This window comes from Wyeomyia smithii, chromosome 3 (assembly GCF_029784165.1).
Source record: "Wyeomyia smithii strain HCP4-BCI-WySm-NY-G18 chromosome 3, ASM2978416v1, whole genome shotgun sequence".
NCBI classification, from domain to species: Eukaryota; Metazoa; Arthropoda; class Insecta; order Diptera; family Culicidae; genus Wyeomyia; species Wyeomyia smithii.
In genome coordinates, this window is record NC_073696.1 from 183,946,666 (window position 1) to 183,965,781 (window position 19,116).

Here is a 19,116-nt window from a genome sequence, read left to right on the forward strand (position 1 = left end):
GGAGCTGGCTTGTGTTGCACACGACAGCTCATTCTTGCGCATGTATTTTGTTCGTTCGGACATGACAGAGTTGACAGACTGTCATCGATGATATTGGACTCGCATTCCTTCGTGTCTCCTTTTTCGAAGGCCGATGCCAAAATGTTTCATATACACGAATGCTCTTTACTCCTGGCAAGATAATCTTATTCTTGGGCTGATTTGATGCATGAATTCAAAATCATTCAAACTGCCAGTTTTTGTTTAAAAATTAATAATAACGGATTCGTACTGTTCAAAAAAGTCACTAAGAGCGAGGAGTCAAATTGACGCAGACTATCTTTCTAGCGTTACAACTGAATGCCAATAAACGAACCCAATCATTTTATCATGTCGGATTTTCAATGGAATAAACGGTATTTTGAAGTGTTTTGGCATTGTAAACTGAATGTTAGACGATTGATATCGGTATGCATGACATAGCGAACCGAAATGCAAAACATTTGATTTTGTGCTGTGACTGAACCGGCAGTGTATTCTACGTAGATATAATATGTTTCATCTATTGGCACAGATGTAAGTGGAATTCACTTCGCAGTAACGTGTCGATTTTTATAATGTTTTCTCCCATTGTCGATATTATTCATCACGTGAGAAAAAAACGAGTATCGCATTGCCTCGCTTTCATTATAGCATAGGCCTTACTTTCGTGAATCATAATCACCTGAACCGAGCTGACTGGATTTGTGTCGAAGGATGTCGTGCTGTAAAGGCTGTCATTAGCGGCAGCTTGAAAGAACCAACAGACATAAGGAGATGAAAAATAACAGCCTGTTTGGCATTGAATGTGTGAGCTGCTGTTAATTGTTGTCGGGCTATATACCGAACGTATAGGGAGCAGGGAGACCTGTGCAATACAATGGAAGCCGAATAAGTTTGGAATTTGCTGCCACGGAAAGACAGTACTTTTCAGAAGGCTGCTCACCTGATTTTATAAAAGTATCTTAAAACATTTTTCCTCAGCTTTCCAATGGTGGTGTCAAATTTAGAATCAGTGGTTGCACACTCATGCTCAAATACATGTTTTTCTGGTAAAATTCATTCCTTTGTGAAAGACCTCGTGTCAGACAGGTTTAGCGGGAATTGCTTCAATATTTTTTTTTGTTTTTTTGAAAAATTTCAAAGAACACAAATAAACACTTTGAGAGTCCGGACGTCAAAAGCCTTTCTAAGCATTAAACTTCTTTGATTGTTCCATCCCGACAGTTTTCTGGAGATCAGTTTAAGGAAGTTATAAGCAGTTAGATAAATTAAATATATTAAATAGTTGAATTCACCAATTGAGATCAATAAGAACTAAGCACTCCGCAAAACAACTGGTAAAATATCTCAGTTTACACATTGATCCCAGGACCATAAATTTACGACAGCAAACGACACTGCAATTAATAACAATAGCTTGAAACCCTAATTGCTCTCGACAAACATGATAAAAAATTATTTTTTATCGTATCGTAATATAGTCTCTAACTAGAATCGTTAAAAGCGTTACGAATGTCGAATCACCGCACGTCTTTAAGCTCCCGTACCGACCAAGTAGTTCTACCTCTTTGAGTTGTGTTGTGTTCTGTTTCTTGATACGATTTTCCAATGTTACTTTTTCGATTTTAAGCCCTGTTTTTTTCTGTTGTTGTAGTAAGCAATTAGTTTCTTTATACAAGTGGGCCTGGTGGGCGTATTTGAGAACAGACTAACGCAACTGCTGCGTTTTCTAGGGGATGCAGGGGATGGGAGGGATGATCGGTCAAGGAATAGGGATCGGTGGTAATGTTGGCGGTATGAATAGTATGCAGCAACAAACACCACTGCAGCAGCAGCAGCAACAACAGCAACAACAACAGATGCGACAGCAGCAACCGTCAATGATGCAACAGCAGCAAATGCAGCAAAATCTACAAGCCCAGCAACAACCCACGACCACAGCCTCATCTGGTGGTGTCTTTTCTCAAGCTACTAACCTTCTTTCTGGTGCCGCCGGAGCCGCAACCGGCGGCCTATTTGGAAAGAAGCCAGCCGCGCAGACCCAACAGCAACCTGGTGGTGGCCAGCAGCCCCAACAGCAGTCATCCGGTCCATTTAGTAGTTTAGGAATGAACATGGGTATGGGCGGAGGCCAACAGCAACAACAACCACAGCAGCAGCAACCTGGCCAGCAAGGCCAACCTGGCCAGCCTGGTCAACCCGGCCAGCCTGGGGGACCCAATATCATGGGTAAGATTCAAGAAATGGCAGCACCAGGCGGTGATATTTTGTCCAAAGGTAAAGAGCTGATATTTATGAAATTTGGTCTTGGTGGTAAATAACCCCAGGCATTTAGTTCACAACATTACAAGTATAATTACGACTATTATCACCGGAACTGTAATGAAGCTAGACTATACTGTAAAATATTATTGCTTTGAATTACATTCTGAATCCTACGACAAACACAATACGGGATGGAAAGGCAGCATAATTGTGTCGGAAAATGAAGGAACAAGTAAAATAGGCTAGTCTGTAAAAAGAAAAAAAATTGTTGTCAATAGCTTTTGGTTTATACATTCTGGGGGATTGATGCATGTAAATACGACAGAGGCTAGTTTTTTTAGGTTTAATAAAGTCTAATAAGTATAGCTTTAGACAATAGACAAAAAAAAAACAAAGACATGATCACGCACACGTATTTTCCGCAAAGTTTCGACAAAGTTTTGTTTACCACATACGATTTTCCTTGACTTAGCAATTGTTTGTTCAACTTCGAGAACAATGGAAATAGTTCTTCAAAGATGTAGATATAACTTTACAAAGGCGTTTAATCATTGTTACTACGTTTCATGGCATTTCAAGTTTTGGTTCAGGAAGCGATTGAGGAAGAGAGAAATAAAAGTTAAAATTATACAATGTTGTAGTTATTACCGACATAAAAAAAGTTCTAACATTAAGATTAGTGATCAAAATAAAAACAAAGTGAATGACAAGGTGATATTTACATTTAAAGCAAATCATTACCCATATCATTCCATAAAAAATAAAACTATAAATATATCATATATATTTAAAGAGATGAACAAATCAACATTCATGCTTCAAAGTGCTGTTCAAAAATAAGAAATCACCAACAATCCATCTTTACAACTCTGTACTCATGATCCATCACCACATGCTAGCAAATATGAAAGTAACAAAACGTAATTGAACCGAAGCGAAGCGTCTTTAGCACAACATGATATATTCATTATTATTAATCAAGTATAAGTATTTCAATAATAATGAAACAAAAAATCTTGAAATCAATCTTTATCGTTATCTTATCATTGACTCCTAACTTATAACGTGAATTGCAGAGTAAGCAAATATCAACCTATAACTGTTATCATTTGTTATTATTTTTGTTTGTTTATACAGAGACTCGCTAAAATGTTGTAATTAAAGTCACCTATCACAAATCTTAACGAAAATATGTAGCTATTGCAACATTTAGTGTATTATACAAAAGAAAGCATAAAACAGAATAAAAAATTTACTTCAAAGCTCTAGCTATTGATTTGAAGTTTCTCTTGAACATAGGATTCGAAGGCAGTAGCGAATCGAATAGCCGAAAACAAAACCAAAATCCTAGATTGGCTTGTAAATAACAGTGCTAGGTCGATGAGTATGGAGCAAATCTTAGCGAAACGAGCGAATTCTGCCGGTTGTTAGCTGAACGAAACATGGCCGAACGTTGACAAAGAACAGAAAACTTTAATTCCAGGTAAAATGTTGAAAAAAAAAGACGACCACAAATGTTTACCCACCATTATTAAATTGAGAATATTTATAGTTATTAACCAATCTTTAAAAAATAAACAAAGCAAAAAAACGAAAGAAAAACAACAAAAATAACCAATTTTGTGACGAGTCGTGATGACGCGCTGATGGTAAAGGCATGTAACATAAAACAAACAAACAAGAAAAAACTAAAAAAAATCAAACTCGCAAACAATCTTCAAAACATACGACCACTCTTACTTCGAGCAAGCCGGGAATCAATAATTTACAGCACAGGTATACTACGACGTTTCTGGTGTTCAAAACCAACACACAGACAGAGATGGCTTCAATTCTCCGATGAAATATGTAGGCGAAAATACGAAATAACAACAAAACGGCTAAATTGTGAAACGTAAATTTTATTTTTATTGAAGAATACCTTAACTTACTAAATTTTGGTCTCATTTGAGCAATTCGAATTTTCGTATTAGAGTTTGATACTTTAATCGGCAAATTAAAGTTATCTCTGAAACGCTCACTCACACACATAGGAGTGTGCACAAAGGCACTCTCATGAACACACTCGCTTATACAAGGACATACTACACAACAAGTGCACCATTTTACTAAGATGAGGTGAGGTAATGTCAAAATAAATACAGCGTTTGATCTTTTGGATGCAAAATGTAGCGGCCTTCTCTTTTATATTTGACAGTGTCGAAAAGTTTGCCTTGAATTTGTAGACAAGCCTAGGAAAACTTCACAAATGCAGCCACCACAAGCGAACTGATGTCTTCAAAAATTATGGTTTCAGACGCTTAAAAGTCATTGAAAATTCTAATGCTTTGCAGTGAACTCATCGCTTTCCAGATAATTCTGTGCAAGTAGTTTTCAACAATGATGTAACCAACAATCGTAAGTAGCTTCTATAGCATACTGTTCAAAATGACTTTCAAACTATTTTCGCTCTGACTGACTCTGAGTTATAATTCGCATTAATCGCCGGTAATGGCTGAATGTGGCTTTCTAATATTACGCGCGCTACGAATAAATAGCCAGCTCAAACTACTCTGATCGCACCGATTTCTCCTGTTCTTGTTCGTTTTGCGAGAGATTACTCACTAATTATGTTTCACCTACAATAAACAATAAACAAATTTGAAAAAATTATGACTATTAAATTAGACCGCTTTCCTTGTTCTTCTAGGGCCCAACGACTGTAACTTGGCATGAGGTCTGTTCGAAAAATTGCCGCACACCTACAACCATGCAAATACCGACCAAATAAGTGATTTTTTTTTTTCTCAGAAAAAACTGTTCATAGGATGATCCGATAATTAGGTTACACAACCTTGCGTAAATGGAAATCCTAACGAATTTCAATTATTGAGTCACCCCTATGACCGTTACAGTTTGAACCAAAAGTCTTTGGACCTGCTCAAAATATAGAAGCAGTATTTTCGTCCCGCACAAATGACATTATCGAGTACAGTGTTTTTTAATTATGGGAGGGAAAGGAGATTTGTAAGAAACTTAAATATTTCATAATGATTTATCATCTAAATATTTTGAGTGGCTAATCACAAATGGTGACTTCTTAATACAACTAATGATGTTTAACGGGTGACAACTAAAAACATAGATTAACCACAGATAAACAGACGTGCCACTCGATGACGATTTCATCGACTAGAAAAATAGCGATTATTTTTAAAATTTGCTTAGTGGGCAGTAATGTCGCTAGTGTCGCTATAAGCAAGCGTGCACATTCAATACCGTCAGTAATGCCACTGGTGTTGATTTATTATGCAAGCGTGCAAACCCAATAGCAAAGACAAAAAGCGTTTTGTGAAAAAAAGTTAGTAGGCAATAAACTCACATGGTGGCGTATGAGTGTAACGTTTCAAATAAGGACGATAATTTTTCACGATTTTTCTTGGAAGAGGCACGTCTGTTTGTCTGTGGATTAACTTTCTCTACTACTGCTTTTGTACTTGCTTTTAAAATGGTTTACCATGAACTTTTTGCCGATTTGTTGTGAAGTTCATGGAGCTGTACTCGCGTAACGCTTCTCGTTTCGACGCCATTTTGAACTGAACTTAGCGTGCATAAACAAAAAATTTACATGTTTGTTATTGAATGAAAAAGCCACAAAAAATGAAAAATTTAAGTTGTTAACCATTAAAAGGAATTGTGCAGATTAGATTTTTAGAATTTTATTTTAAATCCATTGAAGCATTTTCAACCTTATCGAGGGCAGTCTACGCAACACAAGGTACGCAATAATTCCAATATATTTCAATAAGCTGAAATTCCAACTCAAAGCATGTCTATTGGTGAAAGTTAGTATAACTCTGCCCATCTGCTTGTTCGAATAAACAATAGCAAGAAAACTACATGCTGTGCTCAGGTGAATCTGAGTTTGCGATTAAACTTCAATAACAAAAAAACGCATTCCCAATAAACAGGAGCCGAAAAGTAAGCAAGTTGTTTGGCGAATTCAGTCAATATTTTGGTAGAAAAGTACTCAGTTTGTCTTTTTTACGTTCTGTCCACTTTCTGCAAGAAATCAATCAATAGTCTACACCATCAGGAAAATTCATAGAAAGTGTATTGAAAACCTTTACATACCAGGGCTCGGCTGGTGAGTGGTACTATTTGATCACAAATTAAGTGATCTTGCAAATACTGACATTAACAATAATAAGTTGAACTTACTGGGGATGATGATACACCATAGTTAATTGTTAGTGGTTATAATAATCTCTGAAACTTTTTTTTCGAATTTTAATAAAGACTGAGTAGTTCACTAATGGATTTATTATTGGCAATATTCACATATTGCTTATGCAATATACAATATTCATATATTGCTTATGTTCACATCCAATATCACCAATTAGGGTCCTACATCTTCGAAACAAAACATTGAAACTGAATATTTCGCGCTGTCATTTCGATTCGAACAGTTTCATTTTCACTTGATTCCTTTCGAATACTGTCATCTAATCACTTCTTTCTTTCTTTCCCGTCTGCTGTTCATCGTATCATTTCAAATGAAACTGATGACCGTTTCAATTGACGGAAAGAGTGAGGGAGAGAGAGACTCATTCCTTTCCTCCAGCGTGTCAATTGAAATTAGCACTGTATCGCGTCGTTTGATAATAGCTTTCTCACAGCGCAAGACGCAGTTGGAACGGCAATGGCCAATGACAGCCAATAAATACGTCACGCAAGTTCCGATCAGTTCCGATGATTAACGCTCCGAAGCCACGTCGGGTAGTGAAACTGGTGTTAGCGTCTTCCGTTTTAAATCGTCATGATTTTCTTTTCTCTCTGCCCTATAAATGCGTGAAGTATTGTATGGAAGCCCCCCGTCTCCGCCAGCGTTCATTGTCATTTTCAATTGAGGATCGTGAGACTGATGCTGATAATCTCCGCATTTAATTGAAAATCATCGCCTTCATTTTCAAGCCTTTCAGCCGTCAAAATCAAAGCAAGAGCTTTCGATTAGTTTTCATATGACTTACAAAGTGCTAGAAAATGTTACAAATGCTTTTCAATTGAAAGCGACGGGTCAAAGCGTCGCTATAACCTGATAACTCTCAACTGAAAATGACTGTCAGGCTCTGTCACAAACACAGTTAGTTACACAGTTATCACTGAGTCCTTGAGAAGATCTCTGTTTGTAATGGTGTGCTAACTGGAAACCATTAAGTTCTAACAGCCACTGCCAAATAAGTTCATAAATAAATACTGCACAGGGGAAGCGATGATGTTGATTAGAAAAAAGACGTTTGATCAGAAAATATCTATGAATGAACCTGATTGATCAAAATGTATATTCGAATTACTTAGAAACCATTCAAAATGTGAAAACAATTTCCACCGATATAGAAGGGTTCCAAAGTATTGCCTTAGCAACAGCTTTGAAGTATCTAGATTTTTTGAAATTTATTTTCCTAAAAAAACTTACAAAACTGCTTCCTTACCTACTTACTTACGCATTATCTCACTTACTTAATTACTAGTTACTCAATAGTTACTTACGTACAATGGGTTCAATGATGGCAATTTCGGTCACGGGTTTCTTTAAAACACGTTTTATTATGTCAAAGCCGACGTTTCAAGGATATATTTCCTCGTACGTATAATTTACGTACAATTAACTTATTTATTCATTTAGTTACTCTATTAAATATTTTATTAATAACTTACTTAATTTATCATTTATTCACTTACTCAGTTTTAACTTACCTCACTCATTTATTTACTTACTTACTCTACTTGCTTATTTACTTACTTCCCTTACTTTACTTACTTACTTACTTAATTTACTCACGTACATACTTACTCACTTTGTTTACTTACTTACTAACTTGCTTACTTATTGACTCACCTACTTACTGAATTACTGACTTACTGATTTACTTACTTACTTACTTACTTACTTTACTTACTTACTTACTTACTTACTTCATTTACTTGCTTACTTACTTACTTACTTACTTACTTACTTACTTACTTATTTAATTTACTTACTTACTTACTTACTTACTTACTTACTTACTTACTTACTTACTTACTTACTTGCTTACTTACTTTACTTACTTACTTACTTTACTTACTTACTTACTTACTTACTTAACTCACTTACTCAACTTACTTACTTACTTTACTTACTTACTTACTTACTTCACTTATTTACTTATTTATTTACTTACTTTACTTATTTACTTACTTGACTTTCTTACTTACTTTACTTTCTTACTTACTTTACTCACTTACTTACATTACTTACTCACTTACTTTACTAGCGTACTTACTTTACTTTCTTACTTACTTTACTTTCTCACTTACTTGCTGTACTCACTTACTTAGTTTACTTACTTACTTACTTTACTTACTTACTTACATTACTTACTTACATTACTTACTTACATTGCTTACTTACTTACTCACTTTACTTACTTACTGTACTTACTTACTTACTTACTTTACCTACTTACTTACTTTACTTACTTACTTACTTTCTTTACTTACTTACTTACTTACTTACATTACTTACTTACTTACATTACTTCCTTACTTACATTACTTACTTACTTACTTTACTTTCTTACTTACTTCACTTACTTACTTACTTACTTACTTTACTTACTTACTTACTTTACTTACTTACTTACTTACTTATATTACTTACTTACTAACATTACTTACTTACTTACATTACTTACTTACTTGCATTACTTACTTACTTTATTTACTCACTTACTTTACTTACTTACTTACGTTATTTACTTACCTACTTTACTTACTTACTTACTTAACTTACTTACTTTGCTTACTTACTTACTTTACTTATTTACTTACTTACTTTACTTATTTACTTACTTACTTTACTTATTTACTTACTTTCTTTGCTTACTCACTTATTTCACTTTCTTACTTACTTTATTTGCTTACTTTACTTTCTTACTTACTTTACTCACCTACTTGTTTTACTTACTTACTTACTTACTTACTTTACTTATTTACTTCACTTACTTACATTATTTACTTACTTACTTTACTTACTTACTTACTTTACTTACTTACTTTACTTACTTACTTCACTTACTTCACTTACTTACTTACTAACTTTGCATACTCACTTTACTTACTTTACTCATATAATTATTTTACTTACCTATCTATTTATTCACTCAATATACCTAATTTTCTTACATTAAATGAGGAAAGTGAGCAAGTAAGTAAGTTGGCTTACTTACTCACCTTTCTAATTTATTTTTTTTAACTAATTTTTATTTGTACAACGACTTTTTAGCTGTCAACATTCGAATTCATTTAAGCAGACAGTGTATGTAGCTGGGGTGGCGAAAAAAAACGAACTGAAAATTGTGATAAAGACTTGAAAATATATTCCGCATCCAGATGGGACTTGAACGCTTCATCTCCTTTTCTTTGGAAAGGTGTTTTATACATTGAAACCAGTGTTGTTAGTCTCGCTCGTGAACAGCATGCGACACCTCATGTGAGCCTCTCGTTGCTGCCGCTATTACACACTGAAGAAATCTTTATTCAAGCTTTGTCTCGTTCTTTTTCGCTTTCTTTCTTGCTCGCAGTCGCTGTCGAGATCATATGCACACACTCCCGTCTACTCTCCTCGTGTGTGCTCGTGTAGGTGTAGGTGTAGGTACTCCCCAACTCGCGAGAACGACCAGCCGAAGATAATTGTTTCAAGATGCTTTGCGATGGTTGCAGAGGGACAAAAAATAATAGGCTATCGGACTACTTCGGCAGCGGTTTGCTTCGGCTGGTTCTGTATTAGACTGCTGTAAAAATCTTACCAAAGCAGTCCAATACCCTACACGTGCCAGTATGCGACATTTCGCCCCACTGTCGGTTGTCGGTGCATGAAGCAAAACCGGGTAGATGAAGAAAGCATTTTCGTTTTCGAGCACAGCTTTTTTAAGCACTCTTCCTAGTCGAGCAATTTTAGTCGAGTACTCCTACTCGCTAGCAGGAACTCGCGTACTCATTTATAGTCGCTGAGTAGCGATACAAAAGAGTTTTTGCATGTCTGTACGTGCTTGCTGCTACTCAGGGGAATGCCTGAAGAATAAAGAGTATCTCGAAAGCGTGTGTGCCAAAGACTTGAGAAGCGTAGCATATGTCTTGTTTTCAAGCGTGAAAAAGGAGAAAGGTTTTGCTTCTCGCTCGCTTTGCAACGCTGATTAAAACTACTGGGACAGTGATACTCTTCAAAATCTATAATCGTATCACATTAAATTACCGCTTATTCTATTGCTCGCCCCGGTCAATTACACACACTGTTGTGCAGGTGGTGTTCTTACGGCTTGAAGGAATGTCGTATCACACGAAAAGAGTCAGCTGTTGTCGATAACTTCTTTACATGCGTGATCACTGATCGAGACTAAAGTCAGTAGAAGTGGGCAGCGCCTCAGAGCGGTTCTCCACAATGATTTACGTGCGTTCACAGTTTGTATTGTTTCGGTAAACTTCGGTTTCGAGCGAACCATCAGTTTTGGTGTGCTGAAAGGATTGTGGTTCATATTCGTGAGCCGCTCATTCGTTTGCTCTTTTTCAAGAACCGGTTCATATGAACGGCTCGTGAACCGTTTGCCCATCCCTAAAAATCAGTCTTTAACAGACCTGCAGATGCGACACAACGATGTTAGGCTGAATTTACTTACATCATATCTGTTATGACAAAAAAAAAGTCAATCTGCTAGAGCACTGACAGTAAGCTTAAGAGATACATCAACAATCTGATGTTCGGCTTTAACATCACAAAAACTCGTTCAACAAATGGACACCGCGAGGAAACCCACCATTCGTCTCGCAGCCTCCACAAAAAACACGTCTTTTCGATTATCTCTGATATTTTATAATACGTTTCAGGCTTGCATTCTTTTAGTGAACATCTCTCAAAAAATGGAATTTAAAATATTTCATCCACCTTACTTTCCTATTGCAAAGACATTTCTATCTCAAAATTTATAGTTTGTGCAAAGTAACAATAAACGGTTTGCACTTCATCGAATAATAAACATTAACACTGTTTCTTTTTTGCGGGACAAGAGGTATGATCTAGACTGTCTTTTAATAATAAACAACTGAACTGTTACGAAGTGATGTCATTTGTTATGGGATGCAATACTCTCTATATACCACCTGTTATGAACCAAAACTAAACTCCATCCATCAACCAGACGCAAAAGGTACCGAAAAAAGACAACAGCTCTAGAACAATCTCTCTTTTAACAATTCCAACTCTACGTAAAACTGATCTTCAGGAACCAATGAAACAAGAATTAAACGGTATTAATTTTACGTCAGTCATGTAGTGGCTGTCATAAACTTTTATTTATTTCCCGGCCAAACAATTCAAATATTAGTAACATGCGATAAATAATTAGAGTTAGTGAGTAATTGTAACTTAATAAAATTTTCTAGACCGAAAACGAGATTAGAACAAGTTGTAAGAATAAAAACCAACGTTATATTTCTTTCCTTTCAAATTTAGCCAAATTTGTCGTTTAACATCTCTTACATTCAGAGAGAGAAAGAATACAGTCAAATGTTTACTTCACCTCAACTTTCTACTGACTTTTCAGCTAATTACCTCTAAACAACACAGAAAAACACACTCAACCTACAACATGAACAAACCTATCGAACACGCAATATCTGTTATAAGAAAACAAAATCAACTCATAGTAAGTAGACGCCAAAGGATTGGCGAACAATGTGAATATATGGACAAGCTAAGGGAGGGGTTCAATCGGTACTGTAAAACACTTTGAAATTAGTAGTATTCGTTGTTATATTGAAGAAAAGAAGAGAAATAAATAAATTGAAATAAAAAATTAAGTTCGGTGCCTTCTGAATGTTTGACGCGAGGAATTAACCTTTTAGTGCTACTACCTTCGTGTCGTGCTTTTGTATTCTATGAAAAAAAAAACTGGTTTTGTTTGGTAAAAGGTGAGCCTCCGTTTTTATTTTTGGAGCGCTTCTCTTGTCGTAAAAATTGAATAACTTTTCATCTACTACATGTACTCTTCCTACTACCACTTAACGTTCTTGTGCCCGCAGTTCCATTTCGAATACATAAATTACCTTACACTGTAGATCATGTTTTGTCTTTTATTTCCCTGTGAACATTATCGAGATCGTTTTCTCATCTTCAGTTGAAACTACATAGCTCAAATCCTTTGTACTCTTGGTAACAAATCGGCACAAACAATCGACAGCTAGTTCCGCTTGTCTTATTCTTGTTTATTTCATTCACCATGTTGCGAGATAATATTTGCATAAAAATCTATTGGAAAACCGAAAACAACGCTGCTAAAAAACAAGCACGACAAGATAACTGCAGCTAGTAAATCGTTGGAAATGAAAAGAAAAAAAAATGAATGAACTACAATAAACTGAAATAGCGCAACGCAAAACAGTGTTTAAATATAGCTGGTGTGGAGAAGCGTAGTGCTATGTACATTTATTAAAATAACAAACCGTAGATATACCGCTAAGAAAATAAAAGTAAACTAAAAATACAACACTATTCCAAAAAAAAAACAAATGCGCTTCTCATGCTTTTTGTAAATAATCACGTCGAAGACTTCTTCATTTTCTATAGCCATGTAAACAAGGTAGCTATTATCGGAGGTAAAACAACACAACAACAACAAAAAAGGAAGCTAACAACTATGACTATCTTTATACACAAGAACCAAGAATAAGCCGTGTTTTACATACAGTCTGCGTTTTGAATTCCGCAATAACGCCATGAAATGCTATCTTCTCCAAAACTTAACCGCCGGATGGAACCAAAATAACAAAAAAAAAACTTAAATCAGTACAGAACGAACTTCACTTTCAGCTTGACTTTACTCATCGCTTGGTATTGTCGTCTCTCTTGTATCTAAACGGTGTAAATTTTGTCCAGAACGAAACGGTTTACGCTATCTCATCAGTATATACCGAGTCTAAAACACGGAGAACAAAAACAATAATTAATTATAATGATCAAACCAATAGGAAGAACAAAAAACGCACGAGAAGACAGCCAAATTCAAATTTTCAACTCTCAATAATTAGTTTAGAAGCGGAATGAAACTAACACAAATTCTAGTGTAGCAAAGAAAAACACGATACACATACAAACAATCTCTATGATGAAGGTGAAATGATTATTATGAATTATTACATACACGTACTTTATTTATGTATAAAAATGACAAAACCCGAGAATATCGTGACATGCAGTGTTTTGACAAGAAGTTGTCAAAGAGAGATTCTAATAAAGCGAAATGAGCGAAAATTCGAGAAAAATGCATCATACTTGATCGTTCTCTTACTTGCAGCTTTACCAGTCATGAAGCAAACACATATCATACCTGCAACGGATCTCAACTTTTAACGCAATTTACCATTTCAGTACTTTATACACCCAATGGATCCCCTTCTTATTTCCAATGTCTACGATCAAAAATACGTCATCAGGTTGAAACCTGCACACCGCTTAAAATTATTTACTATACAAAGCATAGATTTTTTTATTTGTACTGTTATCCCCTTTCGCCAGTAGCATTTCGACTACCAAAAAAAAAACAGTAGCGTTACTTCGAGTGCAAAACAACTGCAACGCATGGCTTGAAAGGTACAAACAAGTTCAACGATTATACTAAAGCAGAAAACATTGCAGAGGGCTATAGTTACATCAGACCACACACAAGAATCTACACAATGTATAGAACTCTACCAAACAAACAGGAAAGCAAACAAAAAAAAACAACAATAATACAGGCGGAAACTGACAGAAGAGATTCATCTTTGTAACGATACTGTTCAAGAGAACATTACAAACAGAAGAATCAATAAAACCGTGAGTGTAATGAAAACCCAACAATTATCACAGGAAAAAACATCCGATTCTTTCGTTTTGCATTTCACCCCAAATTACATATCACATCAAAGTAGCTGCAGTAGCAGCTATCACGTCACGACACTTCAAGGTATACACCGTACAACTCAATCCATTCGCAAGACGGCACTGTACTTCCGATCCATGCACGATTTTGGGAATGCTGACATACTCGAGAGATGTTTTGGATATCTCAATGCACTAAACATTAGATATATTCTTACCCTCGTAGTGGCACATGACGGCTATTGTTTTAGCAACGCAAGCCGTTCTTCTCAGACACCCTATTGGCAAACACAATTGATTTCAAATGGAAATTGGCAATCAGTATCTTTCCTATTTTGAGAGGAAAACTTTCGCACATAATCTTCTTCTATCGATGACAATGAATCACTATATTTTTTTTTTGCGCAAACACTTCTTCATTTCCATGGAGATTTTTTTTTTTAAGGGGAGGATTTGTTAGTAGCTTAAGTATTTATAATAAATATTAGTAAATAATGAGTATGTGTGTCCAATCACAAATGGTGACTTCTCAACACTATTAGAAATTTGTAATTTTCATTGTTAGGATTTGTTTGCTCTCGCAATTAGGACTTATTATTCGTAGGGATTTAACCTACTTGTCAGAAAAGGGGAAGTAAACTTACAACTAACTTAATTGCTAACTTATTGGCTATAAAGAGAGCTTATCGTAGCAATTGAGGATTGCAACGATTTTTGTCGAAAATTGTTAATTATTTTATTTGACATAGTTTCTAATGGTTCAACACCAGTAAGTCTATGTAATTCGAGTGTACCAAACCAATGAGGACGCTTCAAAATCATTTTTAGAATTTTATTCTGAATCTTTTGGAGCGTTTTCTTCCTTGTTGAACAGCAACTTGACCAGATCGGTACAGCATAAAGCATTGCTGGTCTAAAAATTTGTTTGTAAATCAAAAGTTTGTTCTTTAAACAAAGTTTGGAATTCCTGTTAATGAGAGGATATAAACATCTCGTATATTTGATGCACTTGGCTTGTATACTCTCAATGTGCTCTTTGGAAATAAGTTTTTTATCATAAATTAGTCCTAAGTACTTAACCTTGTCAGACCAACTTAAATTAACCCCATTCATCTTGACAACATGATTACTGTTTGGCTTGAGGAAAGAAGCCCTAGGCTTATGCGGAAAAATTATCATTTGAGTTTTAGAAGCATTGGGAGAGATTTTCCACTTTTGCAAGTAGGAAGAAAAAATATCTTAACTTTTCTGCAATCGACTGCATATGACACGAAGACTTTTTCCTTTTACGGAAATGCTTGTGTCATCGCAGAACAATGACTTTGTGCATCCTGGAGGCAAATCAGGAAGATCTGAAGTGAATATGTTGTACAGGACTGGACCCAAGACTGAACCTTGAGGTACACCTGCTCTGACAGGAAATCTATCAGATTTTGAATTCTGATAGACAACCTGCAGAGTTCGATCAGTAAGATAATTTTTTAAAATTTTGATTAGGAAAATTGGAAAATTAAAAGTTTGCAATTTCGCAATCAAACCTTTATGCCAAACACTGTCGAATGCTTTTTCTATGTCTAAAAAAGCAGCTCCAGTGGAATAACCTTCAGATTTGTTAGCTCGTATCATATTAGTAACTCTGAGCAATTGATGAGTTGTGGAAGGCCCATGGCGAAATCCAAACTGTTCATTTGCAAAAATTAAATTTTCGTTGATGTGTGACATCATTCTGTTAAGAATAATTCTCTCAAACAGTTTACTTATTGAAGAAAGCAAACTGATTGGTCGATAACTTGAAACTTCAGCTGGGTTCTTATCCGGTTTTAAAATTGGAGTAATTTTTGCATTTTTCCATAATTTGGGAAAATATGCAATTTTGAAGCAGCAATTGAAAATTTTTACTAAAAATTCCATTGTGCTCTCAGGGAGATGTTTGATTAGTATATTAAAGACTCCATCGTCACCAGGTGCTTTCATATTTTTGAAATTTTTAATAATTGATTTAATCTCATTCAAGTTTGTTTCAATTATTTCTGCAGGTAAAAAATTCTGGGAAGAAATTAAATCATATTGACGTGTGACTTCATTTTCAATTGGACTCACAAAATTCAAATTTGAGTCATGAACACTTTCAAACTGCTGAGCAAGTCTTTGAGCCTTTTGTTCATTGGATGCAAGAAAACGTTCACCATCTTTCAAAACTGGAATAGGCTTTGAAGGTTTCCTAAGAATCTTCGACAGCTTCCAAAAAGGTTTTGAATATGGTTTCAATTTTTCAACTTTAGTCTCAAAATTTTGATTTCTCAGAAGAGTAAATCTATGTTTAATCTCTTTCTGTAAATCTTTATAAATAGTTTTAAAAACAGGGTCACGAGAACGTTGATATTGACGTCTGCGGACATTTTTCAAACGAATTAGAAGTTGAAGATTTTCGTCAATTATTGGTGAATCAAATTTCACTTGAGCCTTTGGAACAGAATAATTCCTGGCATCAACAATTACACATTTTAATGCTTCCAAAGCGGAATCAATATTCACTTCGTTTTGCAAATCAAGCTCATTATTGAAATTTCTCTCAATATGAGTTTTGTATCTTTCCCAATTAGCCTTGTTATAATTAAAAACAGAGCTCATAGGGTTTAAAACTGATTCATGTGATAAAGAAAAAGTTATTGGAAGATGGTCAGAATCAAAGTCAGCATGTGTGATCAAATCACTACATACATGACTTTGATCTGTTAGCACCAAATCAATAGTGGAAGGGTTTCTTACAGAAGAAAAGCATGTAGGACTATTCGGAGACAAAATAGAGGCAAAATAGAATAGAACAATCATTGAATAAAATTTTGCCATTAGAATTACTTTGAGAATTATTCCATGAACGATGTTTAGCGTTAAAATCGCCGATTATAAAAAATTTCGAACGATTTCTGGTGAGTTTTTGTAAATCACCTTAAAAATAATTTTTGTGCTCGCGTGTGCATATAAATGGTAAATATGCTGCGGCAATAAATAGAATCCCAAGTTCAGTTTGAACTTCAATTCCCAAAGTTTCAATAACTTTCGTCTCAAGATGGGGGCCTTAACAATTGCTAAACGGACTGGGCATTGGTAAAAATTTGACATATGGTTGCCGTTACAATTCGCACAGCGAAAATTTTTACTCTCTTTCACAGGACATGTGTCCTTTTTGTGAGAAGAGTCTCCACAAATAAGACATTTTTGGTCCATGTTACAGAATTTGGAACCATGGCCATAACGTTGGCAAGTACGGCATTGGGTGATATGCTTTTCACCTCCGCCATACTTCCTATAAATTTCCCACTTTACACGCACATTATACAAAGCATGTGCTTTTTCAAAAAATTTTAAGTTGTTAACCTCATTGCGGTTAAAATGAATTAAATAATTAACAAGGGAAACTCCAGTTCTCTGACTGTTATCGCCTCGTGTTTTTTGTTTCATTAGAATTACTTGGGTAGGGGCTATGGCAAGTAATTCTGTTAAAGTAAGTTTGATCTCATCAACGGTTTGATCGTTGGTGAGACCTTTCAATACGACCTTGAACGGCTTGGCGCTCTTCGTGTCATATGTAAAAAAATTATACATCTTTTCAGTTAAATACTGAATAAGACGATTACGACCCTTTATAGAGTCGGCTAATAAGCGGCATTCGCCTCTACGACCAATTTGATAGGTAACTTTAACGTCAGAAACAAACGTTGAAAGTTCCTTTTTGAAAATATTGAATTCGGAAGAAATAGTTACCACAATAGGTGGAACTTTTTCCTTTTTTAAAGAATTTACATTTTGTATAGTTTCATTACTCATAACTTCCATTTCACCAGCTTCTTGCTCAGGCAAAATATCAAAAGGATTGTCACTACAGACACTCGAAGTGTCAGAAAGAGATGCCTCTCTTTTCCTCCCCGCAGCGATGCGAGGTTTCTTTTTCCGTCCAGCCATTTCAGGTGATACGAAAAAAGTTAAAACAAATGTTAAACTCAAAAGTAGGTAGTCTTGAGAAAGACTGATGGGAAACAACTTTCAGGTAGTCTTTAAAAGACACACTGACAAAACACAAACTCAAGCAACCGAAACCGAAAAAACGTCTGATCTGTAGGACAGTTCAAGACGATTTCCATGGAGATAATTTTAACTTTGAGTAGTCACATTAAGGTGAAACGGTATTAAATCAACAAACGGCCGAGTTACCACATCGAATTTCCAGAAGCACAAGACTCGGAAATAGATAATGCGTTCCCTGTGAAAACGCAATTTTATGTTTGCTTCACCCAAGCAATCATAAAATAGCGTTTTCACAGGTGACGGATTAACTGTAACCGATTCTTGTGCTACTGAAAATTCTAAGTGGTGGCTCGAAGTCGGCTATTTTTGGATTCAATATCTTTTAGCCTTAATGATCAGAGATCCTTACTAATGATGGTAATCAAATCGGTCAAAAAGGCACAACATGGAACGGTATATTTCTGCAGCTAACAGACTCAGGTAAGTTATTTTTGGAGTACTAGTTGAGATATTTCTTTAATAGAGTGTATCCCGTAAGTAAGCTAGTAGACTTAGGTCCATTTTTAGGTCCAGTGCTTTGATTAAACGAACAGTTAGAACATGCGAAAAAAAAGTTATTTATGGCATTGTTCGAACCAATGATAGAAATGAAACGAATATGATTCAATCGTCGTTTAATTTTAAGCTGCATAACACATGAGTTGTACACATTACGAATAAGCTTGAGGTCCGTTTATCAGTTTTGACGTAGGACTCAGAACCGTAGCTACTCCATTTTGCGTGGGTGCAGATAATTTTTATTTAATTAAACTCAAATATACTATAACTGATCAGAAAAGAGTGAACAGTAAAACAATTCACCTTAT

The 19,116-nt window shown here is 35.3% G+C and overlaps 1 protein-coding gene across 10 annotated transcripts in view; it reads left to right on the forward strand.

The window, feature by feature from the left end:
- LOC129730633 (uncharacterized) overlaps nucleotides 1-12,971 on the forward strand; it is a 199,360-nt gene extending 186,389 nt beyond the window's left edge. For 9 of the 10 annotated variants that reach the window (XM_055690114.1, XM_055690115.1, XM_055690118.1 and 6 more), the window contains one exon: nucleotides 1,755-12,971. In XM_055690114.1, the coding sequence (XP_055546089.1) occupies nucleotides 1,755-2,342 (588 nt within the window). In that variant the 3' untranslated portion in view covers nucleotides 2,343-12,971. The remainder of the gene's footprint in view (nucleotides 1-1,754) is intronic. The other variant, XM_055690122.1, reaches the window with a different exon arrangement.
- Nucleotides 12,972-19,116: the final 6,145 nt, after the last annotated feature.